This window comes from Pungitius pungitius, chromosome 4 (assembly GCF_949316345.1).
Source record: "Pungitius pungitius chromosome 4, fPunPun2.1, whole genome shotgun sequence".
Taxonomy (NCBI): domain Eukaryota; kingdom Metazoa; phylum Chordata; class Actinopteri; order Perciformes; family Gasterosteidae; genus Pungitius; species Pungitius pungitius.
In genome coordinates, this window is record NC_084903.1 from 25,755,739 (window position 1) to 25,767,055 (window position 11,317).

At 49.2% G+C, this 11,317-nt stretch overlaps 1 protein-coding gene across 1 annotated transcript; it reads right to left on the reverse strand.

Annotated features, from left to right (window-relative positions):
- Positions 1-19: 19 nt before the first annotated feature.
- kifc3 (kinesin family member C3) lies at positions 20-10,480 on the reverse strand. Its single transcript, XM_037448153.2, has 21 exons — positions 9,665-10,480; positions 6,874-6,964; positions 5,664-5,806; positions 5,399-5,555; positions 5,226-5,281; positions 5,044-5,109; positions 4,816-4,959; positions 4,605-4,733; positions 4,360-4,533; positions 4,134-4,281; positions 3,934-4,064; positions 3,722-3,833; positions 3,458-3,630; positions 3,270-3,374; positions 3,066-3,196; positions 2,861-2,984; positions 2,635-2,764; positions 1,893-2,122; positions 1,176-1,322; positions 953-1,082; positions 20-656 (listed from the first exon to the last, which is right to left on the reverse strand). Exons 1-21 carry the CDS (start codon positions 9,875-9,877, stop codon positions 634-636), a joined length of 2,757 nt encoding a protein of 918 aa, XP_037304050.1. The 5' UTR covers positions 9,878-10,480; the 3' UTR covers positions 20-633.
- Between the last annotated feature and the right edge of the window lie 837 nt (positions 10,481-11,317).

The window sequence follows — 11,317 nt, forward strand, 5'->3', positions numbered from 1 at the left end:
ACATAACGACTCATTTGGATATAAAACATGAAGAAATGAGTTTAATATTTGCTTTGGGTGTTTATTAAAAATGGAATTAAAAAAACAAACTGTATAAATAGACACGCCGACCTCTAAGCATTCCTGTTACCATGACTACCAACTCAAGGTCAAAGGTCACTGCTGGGTCTGCAGAGACAGAAACAATCAAAGAAGCTCTTTCAGCATCAAACATCCACCGGCAGTAAGGATCGTACCGGTCGTATTGACGGCTCCTGATTGGACGCTCAGTACCTGTGGGCTTCCCTGATTGGACGAAGGGCCACGAGGACATTAAAAACTCAATGGGATTAATACTCATCGTTTTCAACTCTGCATTTTAAAGAAAAATGATCCAAGCACAAAATGAAATCATGTCAAACAATATAAAATCTTATTTCATATATTAATATCAACCACATCATGGATTAGAAAAAAATCTCAATATTTAAAGTGCAACTTTACAAAAGAAATACTGTGAATGGAACTTTATACTGTTAGTTATGAAAGAAGAAATAGTTTGGAGTCGTCTCTCATTAAAGTTAATTTAGATCTTTGAATGTTGATCATGAAGCCAGAAGATGTTGTAGATGCTTCTGAGAGGCCTGGACACCATCAGGCTGTGAGCTTCAGTCGTCCTGAAGAAAACCAAAGCATCGGTGAGTCATGTGACCTCATCACTTTAAAAGGTGGACTTTGGCTCAGAGGGCCCTGCAGAGAGCTTCCACGCCAAGCTGCCCACCAATCAGCATCCACCCCCATCTCCTGCCATCCTAACCCACCATCTGACTATCTCCCTGTCTGTCTGCAAACCAACCAATCAGAAGACACCAGGAGGAAACCGAAGTACCAAAGTATTGATTAGCAGAGGCATTAAGCACCAGCAGTATTAAAGTAGTACTTGTGTATTTGTACTGCATGTGTGTACATTTACCAGTGGACAGCTGGGACTGGGACCTCCTGCGGGAGCTGCTGGGTGTTCTGGAGGTGGAGGAAAGGGTGGAGCCGGCGCTGCTGGCCCGCGAGATGGGCAGAGGGACGGGGGTGACGGGGGGGGAGTCCAGCTGATGAGAGGTCAAAGGTCAAAATGTAGCACTCAGATTTGTATACGATGTGAAGCGACGCGTAACGTGTACTAGAATAAAGAGACGGGTCACCTCGACGCTGTCGTGGGTTGGCGAGGACGAGGTGGACGAGTACTCGTGTCTCCTAGAAGACGAGGACATCAGCTCCACGCTGCGAACGCGCTGAGCGAACTTCAGCGAGCAGACGGACTCGCTCATGTTGACGGGGAGCGGAGACACCTGAACGCACCACGGAGAACCACAGAAGAAGGAACATGTCAGTGCAGCGAGGTGAGGGTCCTCCATGAGACCACGTCCTCATGTCGCATTATTTCTCGTTCACACAACCCTTCATCCGCCTCAGAGCCACTGGACCTCACTGCCAAGTTCTATTCATAAGAAACTGAGCATAGAATCACTACTCTGTTGATTTAGCCTCTTCTCGGAAATAACTTGTTAACTACTTTGTCCATGTGGAGAGTGTTCTGGTGTGAAAAAATCGGTTCCATTGATACTGGTGAAGAAATAAATATACAAAAGGACAGCCTTATGAACCTGGAGATACCGGCTGTGGACAGACATTGTGGCGGGTTTTACTTTGAAGAGATTCTTTAGTACAGATCGAATCGAAGCCTGAAGGCTCAGAAGCCTGAAGGCGCTTGGTTTCCAGTAGATGCGTTGAATACTCTGGATGTTCTGATGTTCTGCCTCGTCTTCGATGTCGACCGATGTGACTATGTCGACCCTGTAGCTCAGGCCCGGATGTTTCTGGGGATGCATGTGACCAACCAGGGAGTCCCGTGGTCTCACCTGAACCATCATGAGGGTCTTGCTGTCCCCACTCAGTGAGTCCTGCAGCAGGTAGGTGAGGCGGGAGTTCCTGAAGGGGACGTGAGCGTGGCGGCCGCGCAGCGCGTTGATGACATCACCGAGCGCCGACAGAGACTTGTTGATGCACTGAGCTTCTCTGAGGCGACTTCCCTCCGCTCCGGACTTCCCAATCCTCTCAGAGCCCGCCAGGTCCACCAGGTTCAGTTTGCCTGTGACCCGAAAACAGCAGAAGCCATCAGCACCGGCACAGACCCGGTAGGGCTGCACGGTACACCGGTTCTAACCGGTTCTAACGGTATAAGATCTCCTTACGGTATGAACCCGGTGTTACGCCATAACTGAAGTTGCTCTTCGGCAGGCGGCAGATTTTATTTTTACTCGTCATCACAGAGCACCTGGTGGTCAGAGCTAGTTGTCTTACGTGTGTTGAGAGTGAGTCGTGGTTATAACTTTATAACAATGAACAACCCACAACAAACTCTCTCTACAGGGTAAAACAACACAACACTAATAATTGTACATTTATAAAAATGACCCTGCCGAACTGCATGCTGGGTACAGCGTGCAGTTCGTGTGTGTGTGTGTGTGTGTACCTCGGGTGTGTGTGTGTGTGTGTGTGTGTACCTCGGGTGTGTGTGTGTGTGTGTGTGTGTGTGTGTGTACCTCGGGTGTGTGTGTGTGTGTGTACCTCGGGTGTGTGTGTGTGTGTGTGTGTGTGTACCTCGGGTGTGGGTCCCAGTAGCAGAGTTGAATCCACACACGGTGATGATGAGCAAAGCGTGGGAGCGAGAGCTGTGTTCGTTCAGGTTGGTGCAGGCGGTCGCTCTGTTCATGTGACCCAACTCAAACACCTGGAGACAGGTGGACACACGACAATGAGTGACTTCAACAAACAATCGATCCAGTCAAAGTGTCTCCTTTACTCAAGCACATCAGGAAGTCCTCACCCTGTTGATGTCCTCGGGGCTCTGGACATTGAACTGAGTGAGACCGGGGACGTACAGCTGTCCGCTGCCGTCAGGGTTCATCTTGATGTCCAGCTTGTCAGAGGGGTTCTCCCCCAGCAGGTTCCTAATGGACCACACAGACAGTTAGAGCCTAAAGACTGGACTCTGGGCTCTGACCCACTGGTCCGGGATCAGGTCTACTGACCTTAGTGTCTCGTTGTAGATCTCCACCATACTGACGGATATCCTGTAGTCCCAGTCTGGAGCTTTGTCCGTCACCTGGGAGAAGAGCAGGCGCAGCGCTCGCTGGTTGATGCCGGGGTTATCGGCTGCGCCCTGAAGCGCAGAGACCACAGGTCATGATCAGAACCCGTCCTGGTGCCACCTCAGACCCGGTCGGTGATCTTACCTCCATGGTGAACGTCTTCCCGGAGCCCGTCTGTCCGTAGGCAAATATGCAGACGTTAAAGCCGTCGATACAGGAAGTGACCAGCGATTGGACCTCTTGAAACACCTGGTGGACCAATCAGAGAGAAGGAAACTCCTCAGACAGGGTCCTTGTAAGGGAGGCACCGACTGCTGCCTCAGGATCAGTACCTCTTCCTGTGTGGCCCGAGGGGGGAAGACCTTGTCCAGGTCAAAGGTCATCATCTTGCCCTTGTTAGACAGGTAAAGGACAGCGTCGTCCTCCGAGTCGAAGCTGAGCATCGTCACAGAGTCCTGCTCCTCGAGACCGACAGGCCGGACCCGGCAGAAAACACGAATGTTACCTGAGAGACAGAGAGCAGGGACACATGAGACATGAGACATCGCGGCCTGCTGTGACCTGACAGACAGGAGCCATGACTGACAGACAGGAACCTTTGAGTCGAACCAGCTCGTTGTGACATTTCTTCCTCAGGTTCATCTCTCTCTTGTATTTATGCAGAAGCTCCTGATTGGTGGAGCTCACCTCGCTGATCACCTGGCAGATCTGAGGGACACACAAACACACACACAGGACTTTGATCAGCTCACACAGACAGAGGACAGACAGATGGAGGACGGACGGGTAGAGACAGAGGGCAGGTCACCTCCTGCTTGGCCTCGCTGATGGCCTTGTCCAGCATGAAGGGGAACTCCTGCACCTGCCTCTTGAGACAGTTGTAGTCACAGGTGAGGGTCCGGAGGGCCGGCTGCAGGGTCAGCAGGTTCATCCTCACGCCTGAAACACACACACAGTGATCACCACGTCACTGGACAGGGGACCAGAGGACAGGAAGCAGAGACGGACCTGCCAGGTTCTGGTGGACCGCCTTCATCTCGCTCTCAGCTCTGATGAAGGCCTCCTCGATCACACGGTTCTTCTCCTCCTCCAGATGCTGCATCTCCACCTCCAGCTGTCCTCGAGCTCGCTCCATCTCCCCCTCATACACCCGGACCTGCTCAGGGGGGAGGAGTTAAAGGCAGGTAACAGGACTCTGGAGACAGGTAGGCGGAGCAGGTCCTCCAGATGTTACCTGCGTCCTGAGCTGAGCACAGCTCCTCTGGGACTCCTGCAGCTGCGCCTCCTGCTCCCTCAGCAGCTGCCTCTGCACACACAGCTGCTCCTGCAGGCCGGCGTTCTTCATCTGCAGCTCAGCCGCCGCTCTGAGGGAGTCAGCTGACTCCGCCCCCCCCGCCGGGGTCACGCACTGAGGGGACAGCGGATACGCGTTTAGGTCCCAGTCTCACCGGGAGACCGGTCTGACCGGCGTCTCCTCACCTTGACTCTGGGGGGGGTCAGCCCCCGCCCGCCCAGCTCCTCCTCACACTCCTGCAGGAGCAGCTGGAGTTCCTTCCTTCGGGAGGTTTTTTCCTCCAGGCGCTGCTCCGTCTGCCGGGCCTCAGCATCCTGCGGGGAGGGAGGTGTGGATGACCTTCGCCATGCCCCTCCCTCTCTCTGGGTCTCCCTACCTGTCTCTCTGTCTCCCTACCTGTCTGTGGGGGCAGTGGCTGCAGCCCCCTACAGCACCATCAAGGCTGTGAAGTTCTGAACTCCTGCTGGACTTCAGCTCCTGCTTCAGAAGCTGGTTCTCCACCAGCAGCAGCTTCAGCTGCTTCTCCAGGTCCGTTGCCCCCTGGAGGACACAGAGAGAGAGGCAGTCTTGTGTTACCTGAACAGTGTGTGTGTGTGTGTGTGTGTGTGTGTGTGTCAGTCTCACCAGTTCACAGTGAAGTCTCTCCACCTCCTGAGTCTGATTGGACAGCTTCTCCTCCAGCTCCTCCACCTGCAGACACGTTAGGGATCACTTCTTTGTTCAGATGTACCTGCCAAACCTGGTTTGCACGCTGACCCGCCTCAGTGGGTTGAACACACACCTTTAGATCACAGGACCTGACGTACCTGTGTGTGCAGCCGAGTTACCAGCTGCTCCTCTGCAGGACAGAGCAGCCTCACACCTACACACACACAACGCACACAACACACACAACCTGTCAGCGTCTGTCCTCATGTCCCCGCGGGCTCCACATCGTGTCAAAGGTTTCCACCGTGACATCAAATGGACATATTGTCACCATGTGGTGGAGCGGTCCGCCGCTCCTCCTGCTCCGCCCGGAGACACGTCTCCTCCTGGACGCTCTGCTGCTGCTGCAGCTGCTGGAGCAGCAGGTGACGGGAGAGTTGTTCAGAGCGAAGACGGGCCTGGAAGTCACAGACTTTATCCTGCAGAGCCTGAACACAACACACGTGAATAAGTGGAACTACTTTCTAAGAGCAGGAACTTCAAGGCCCGCCTCCTGGTGCCAATCAGAAGACCAAGAGAACATGGGTGCGTGTTACCTGGATGATCAGCTGCTGGCTGGGAGCGCTTGTTTCGGACGGCTCTGCGTTCAGAGGGGGGCGGTGTGAGAAGGCGGAGGTGGGCAAAGACAGGAAGGAGCCCTCGTCTTCACCATCACTCATCAGGAAGTCCACTGAGCTGGCTGAGGACACACAGGAGGGACAAACTGAGCCCGTCAGAGCTACGTCACCTGTACAACCAGAGAAGCTACGTCACCTGCACGTAGGAATCGCCCCGTATGGATTCAAAGGGGGACGGGTTTGTCTTCAACGCTGCATCTCATGCAAATAATCCCACCCCAATTCTGTGAAGACTCGTCCTACTCTGCCCCTGATTGGTTTGATGGCAGCGAGTATTACCCAATCAGAGTCAGAGGAGTGACCCCCCCCCCCCCCCCCGCAAACGTACTGCCGAGTGTGGCAGGAAGCACCGAGGATCGCAGATCACGTCCCTTATTTGTCTGTACTAAGTGGCAACCGGACCTGTAGGACTGAGGAGACCAGAACATCCACGTGGAGAGATGTCCTCACTACATTCCTGCTTATTCATGACTAAACTAAACTTTATGACTTAAACTCCTGTAAAAAGATGTTATTTGTTTGACCCCCCTCTCAGACTGAATGCCATGGGAACCAGTCTGACCAGATAAGAGCAGATACCATGCACTGACCTTTGACCTTTGGTAACAGTGTGTGTGTGTGTGTGTGTGTGTAGTCACACACTTTCTACTCAAATCCGATCAATCAGAGAACAATGTGCACTTTGTGAGGAAATCGGAGCATTAAACAGACTTACAGCAAGTATTCAGAGTTCATGTGGACCCAAACTTTACTGTTCTGGATCCAGTCACACACACTTTAAAAAACATTAAATCTAAACACTTTTACGTGACTTATAATTGTCCAATCATGTCTTCATTAACTACTAATCAAAATCAATATCTCAGTTCATTTTTCTGAAATATAAAACACAAAAACCGAAAAGCTGTAAACAAAACTTTGAATCCCGATCAATAAAAGCATTAAATTCAATTAGCTTTCCAGAGTCTTTCTGACCAGAACCCGGTTAGAACCTCGTTCAGTCGCCTCCTGAGAATGAAACAAACATCCAAAGATACAAGGCACTGGTTCTGCTCACCTGCTGTGGAGCTCCATTCATTCCACCAGGTGAGACCCAAACACACAGAGGCTCTGAGAGGAAGCCACTCACCGTCCAATGAGACGTCTTTCTTCCAGAGCTCCTGCAGGCAGGGGGCGTGGCCAAGATCCCACGTCTTTCTAGTGCCGAACATGACCACCGGCTGCAACACACACACACACACACACACACACACACACACACACACACACACACACACACACACACACACACACACACACACACACACACACACGATTAAAACGAGAGCAGAAAAAGGAGCTTACGCTCATATTCAGGTCATCCGGGCTCCTCTCTGAGGACTCTACGTGTCCTCTGTCCTCACCCCCCCTCAGACACACAACCCTCTGCATCATGTTACAGTCCTTCATCTCCCTGACGACTCGATTCAACACGTCCGTTTCCTTCTGTCCTCATCCATCCCTCTTTGTGTCCCTTTCCTCCATCCTTACCTCCTTCCCTGAGGCCTTTCCGTCCTCCTCATAGCTGCATCATCCTCCTCCTCCTCCTCTCTGCGTCTTCACACAAGCAGCAGGATCGGTGTCGACGCCCCCCCTCCCCTCCAGCTTCCTCCCTGTTCCCATAGCAACAGTACAGCACAGCAGCGTCACGCCCCCTCCCATCCAGATAAATATTTCATCCTTAACTGATGCGTGAGGAGCTGCTCCTTCCCCCCAAACTGAAATATGAAACAGTCCTTTGAGTGTGTAGACCTGCCTACAGAGGGGGGGGGGGGGGGGGGGGGACAACACAACAAACCACACAAACATTGTGTTCATTATGGACCCTCCTCTGTGCAGAAGATGAGGCCCCGCCCCCATCATCTCGATTTAAAGGCTCGTATTGTTAAAAACACGGAGCGTCCTGATTAATGATCCCCGATCAGCTGATCAGCACCAAGTCAAAGTCCAGTTTGTCCAACATAGGATTCCTGATCTTTGGTTTCAACAACGTGGGACAAAACCAACGTCCAGAGGTCTGTCCTCAGGAGACAGTGAGACGCTTGTCTCTCAGTGAGGACGTGTGCAGACTTCTAAATGTCAGTAATAAATAAATGCATTTACGCAATAATGCGTTAACGTGCACATATACACACAAAAACACATGTACATTTATGTATATCTCAACCTCCAATCATTTTCACTTCAACAAAACAACTAAACAAAACCATAGAATGTAAAGCATTTAGATTTGAATTTGCTGTCATTAGAGGCCAAGTCTGTGATCTCATCAGTTATATAACCATCATCTGATCAGGTCATCATGGCGTTAGCTTTTACTATAACGCGGCTAGATGAAATCCAGCGTTCTGATTGGTTGAGAGCGAGTCACGGGGTGCATTGTTCAGCCATAATGTACAGTAGCTGTTCACATTGACCCATTGTTCATATCACTGCACTCAAAGTAACACGGTAGATTTTGTGCGACCGTTAGTTGACATTTTAGCTTTTAGCTCGGTGGCAAAAACCTGTAAATCCCCCAAATGATGGTTTTGATGCAACGTGAGCTTTCACAAGCGGACATTAAGGTGACGTCATGATGTGAATGAATGAGGTGGTGAGGGACCCGATGCTGTTTACATGCACGTAGGAGACTATTTGTCTCTAAACTGATGACATGAGACACACAACGTTTGACGCTACAACTATTTTGTCCTGAAAGGCCGATATTTAGTTACTATTTATAATGTCAGTGGTAACGTGCTATAAAAGCAACAAGGTACTTCATGCTGTACTTTATCTTCAATAATAAAAACACCCTCGAACTGTTAGATTATTGGACGATAAAGTACAGCCTGAAGTACCTTATTGCTTTATTATTTAATTGTGGTCTAACATACGTTTATACACCATCTAAATATCTAAGCTGGCTATGGCTTGAATTGTCAGATATAGAATTTAAATGTTAAACACCATTAAATAAATAGGGTTAGGATCAATAAATATTTGTAAATAGTAAATGTATTATTATTGTTATTTTGTTAATCTTATATTAAATACAATTCCAACCAATGTCCTTTTGCTACTTGTTACTCAGTAACTCATAGTACTCAGATACAACTCGTCATACTCCTTTTACAAGTCAGACCACTCGTGTCCTACTGCTCGCCTCGCCCTGCTGACATCATTCCTCACCCTGTCACCATTCATGCAGTCACTTGTGCTTTCTCGCCTTGCAGCTCGACAAATGCTGCTCCTCATTATTACTATTTTAAATATTAATCATTACTGTCATAACAAACCAACATTACCCTTTAACATTAAGTCTTTGTGCTTTCCCTCCCCACAGAAGCTTTTGTGGATGGAGGTTCTACCTGGTGGAGGTTCTACCTGGTGGAGGTTCTACCTGGTGGAGGTTCTACCTGACGGAGGTTCTACCTGACGGAGGTTCTACCTGACGGAGGTTCTACCTGACGGAGGTTCTACCTGCAGTGGTCCTGCCGTACACTTGCTTCACATATTGAAATGATCTGAATCATAGGAATTGAATGTATTCCAACGGTTACATTACTCAGTCCACAACAACCTGGAGCTTCTCCAGCTTCCTTGACTAACCTCCAAAAACATGGAAACACTGGCCTCCCCCCCACACACTCCTGAACAGGGTCACTACAGCACTGTTCATCTCCAACGTTGTTGTGTCACATGACGTCCTGCAGCGTGTCCACCCTGACAGACGGGTCCTTCTCTGTCTCTCACTGAGGTCTCCTCCCGGTCCAACTTGTAGCAACCACTCTAACTACCACTCGTACTAGTTGTACTACTCCTACTCCTCTTCCTCCTTGTTCAGATCAGACTAGTCTGACTACTCCGACTGGGTTCTTTCTGCTGCCTCCGCTCACCTGAACTCGCCTCCTTCTGTCGGGGACTTTACGTACAAATCCTTTCCCTTCGGACTTGGAGATCCAGAGTAGCCTTTGGACTTCCTCCAAACCTTCTCCAGACATGGAGGGCCTACACTCCTGTGGATGTCCTGTAGGCTCCAGGGCTCTGCTGGTCCAGCGCCTGAAGAGACTGTGGAGGGTCAGGACTGCCAGGCTGCACAGGACGTACATGACGGATCCTCAGCTCAGAGCAGAAGCTGCTCCAGGTGGCTGTTCAGCTGCATCCTGTATCTGAACCCAGGTGAGGAGGAGCCAGCTTTACATCCTCAGACTGTAATTTAGTCTGAAGAAGCCAGAATGTGGAAGCTTAGCAGCTCTGTTTTAATCCTCCGCCCCTCAGTCTACAGCTGATAAACTGGTGAACTTTGTCCCGTCCAGGTGTTTGATAAGAAACCAGCAGCTTCAGGTCTCATTTCAGCGGCTGACTGAAGGTCACAGCTGATATACATATATCACTTTATATTGAAAAAAAGTCTGCCTTGTTTGACTAAAATAAAAGAAATTTAAAAGAAATAAAAAACATTAATAGAAATTAACTCCATACTGTAAGGTTAAAACTTTTTAAACCTTTGAGTTAGGATTTAACTAAATATCGGTACGCTGATGTCATTGAACAGAATCTACAAAGAAGAAAACAAGGATGCAAACTTCTTCTCCAGAGTGAGAATTAAATCCAGATCGTATGTGGACTGCGTTCATTTCCTTCATGTCCGTTAGCTCCTCATTAGCTCCTCGCTAGCTCTTCTATACGACCTGCTCTGATAGAGAGAGACAGAGAGACAGAGCTCTCTCTCCTGTCCCCCGTCCCCTCCCCCACGCCACTGACCCAGGACCATCTGTTGTTGCTGGAGGATAAAACTCTAATGATGTAATATGATGAGACGCCATGATGCATTCATGTCAAGTTTAATACACATAAAGGTTCTTAGATTCTCACAGAACTCGTTAACCGAAGAACTTTTAGTTCAGTGATTTTATATTTGAATTTCCAAAAAATGCCATTTTAATCAACTCTGATATAATACTTTGACTAGATCCTCTGGAGAGAGGTCTCACTCTGTTACGTTTATTGTATATAATATTTAAACGTTTTAACTGGTCGGGGGCAACCTCCTTGCTCAGTGAACTGGATACCTGGACCCCTCTGGGACCCTTGGGGCCAGACCCAGTGGGAGTTGCCAGTCTGAATAACAGCCAATACAGGAAATGTTTGGATCAGTTCAGGACCTCAAGTATATCGAGGGGACCTGTGGCCAAACTGGGCTGCGACTGTCTCTGGAACTTCAGCAGCAACAAAAGATCGCATTTCCAGTCCAGCGGACACATTCAGGGTCCTGATGCACACGTCTGGCTCCAAACAAAACAATAAAAAGTACGAGCTCTGATTACAACAAAAGAGAGACTTCATCATTGGTAATGAGATGTGTCTATTTGCTGGATCCCCATTAGATGAGATCTTCCTGAAGCCCTCAGAGCAAAGAAGTGAACCTCAGTTTAACGTTGTATTATAGTTGAATGTTGTATTATATCAAAGGTTCTCAGTTGTAGTATGTCAATAGTTTAATTATATTATATCAATTAAATTATATTATATCAAAAGTTATATAATTA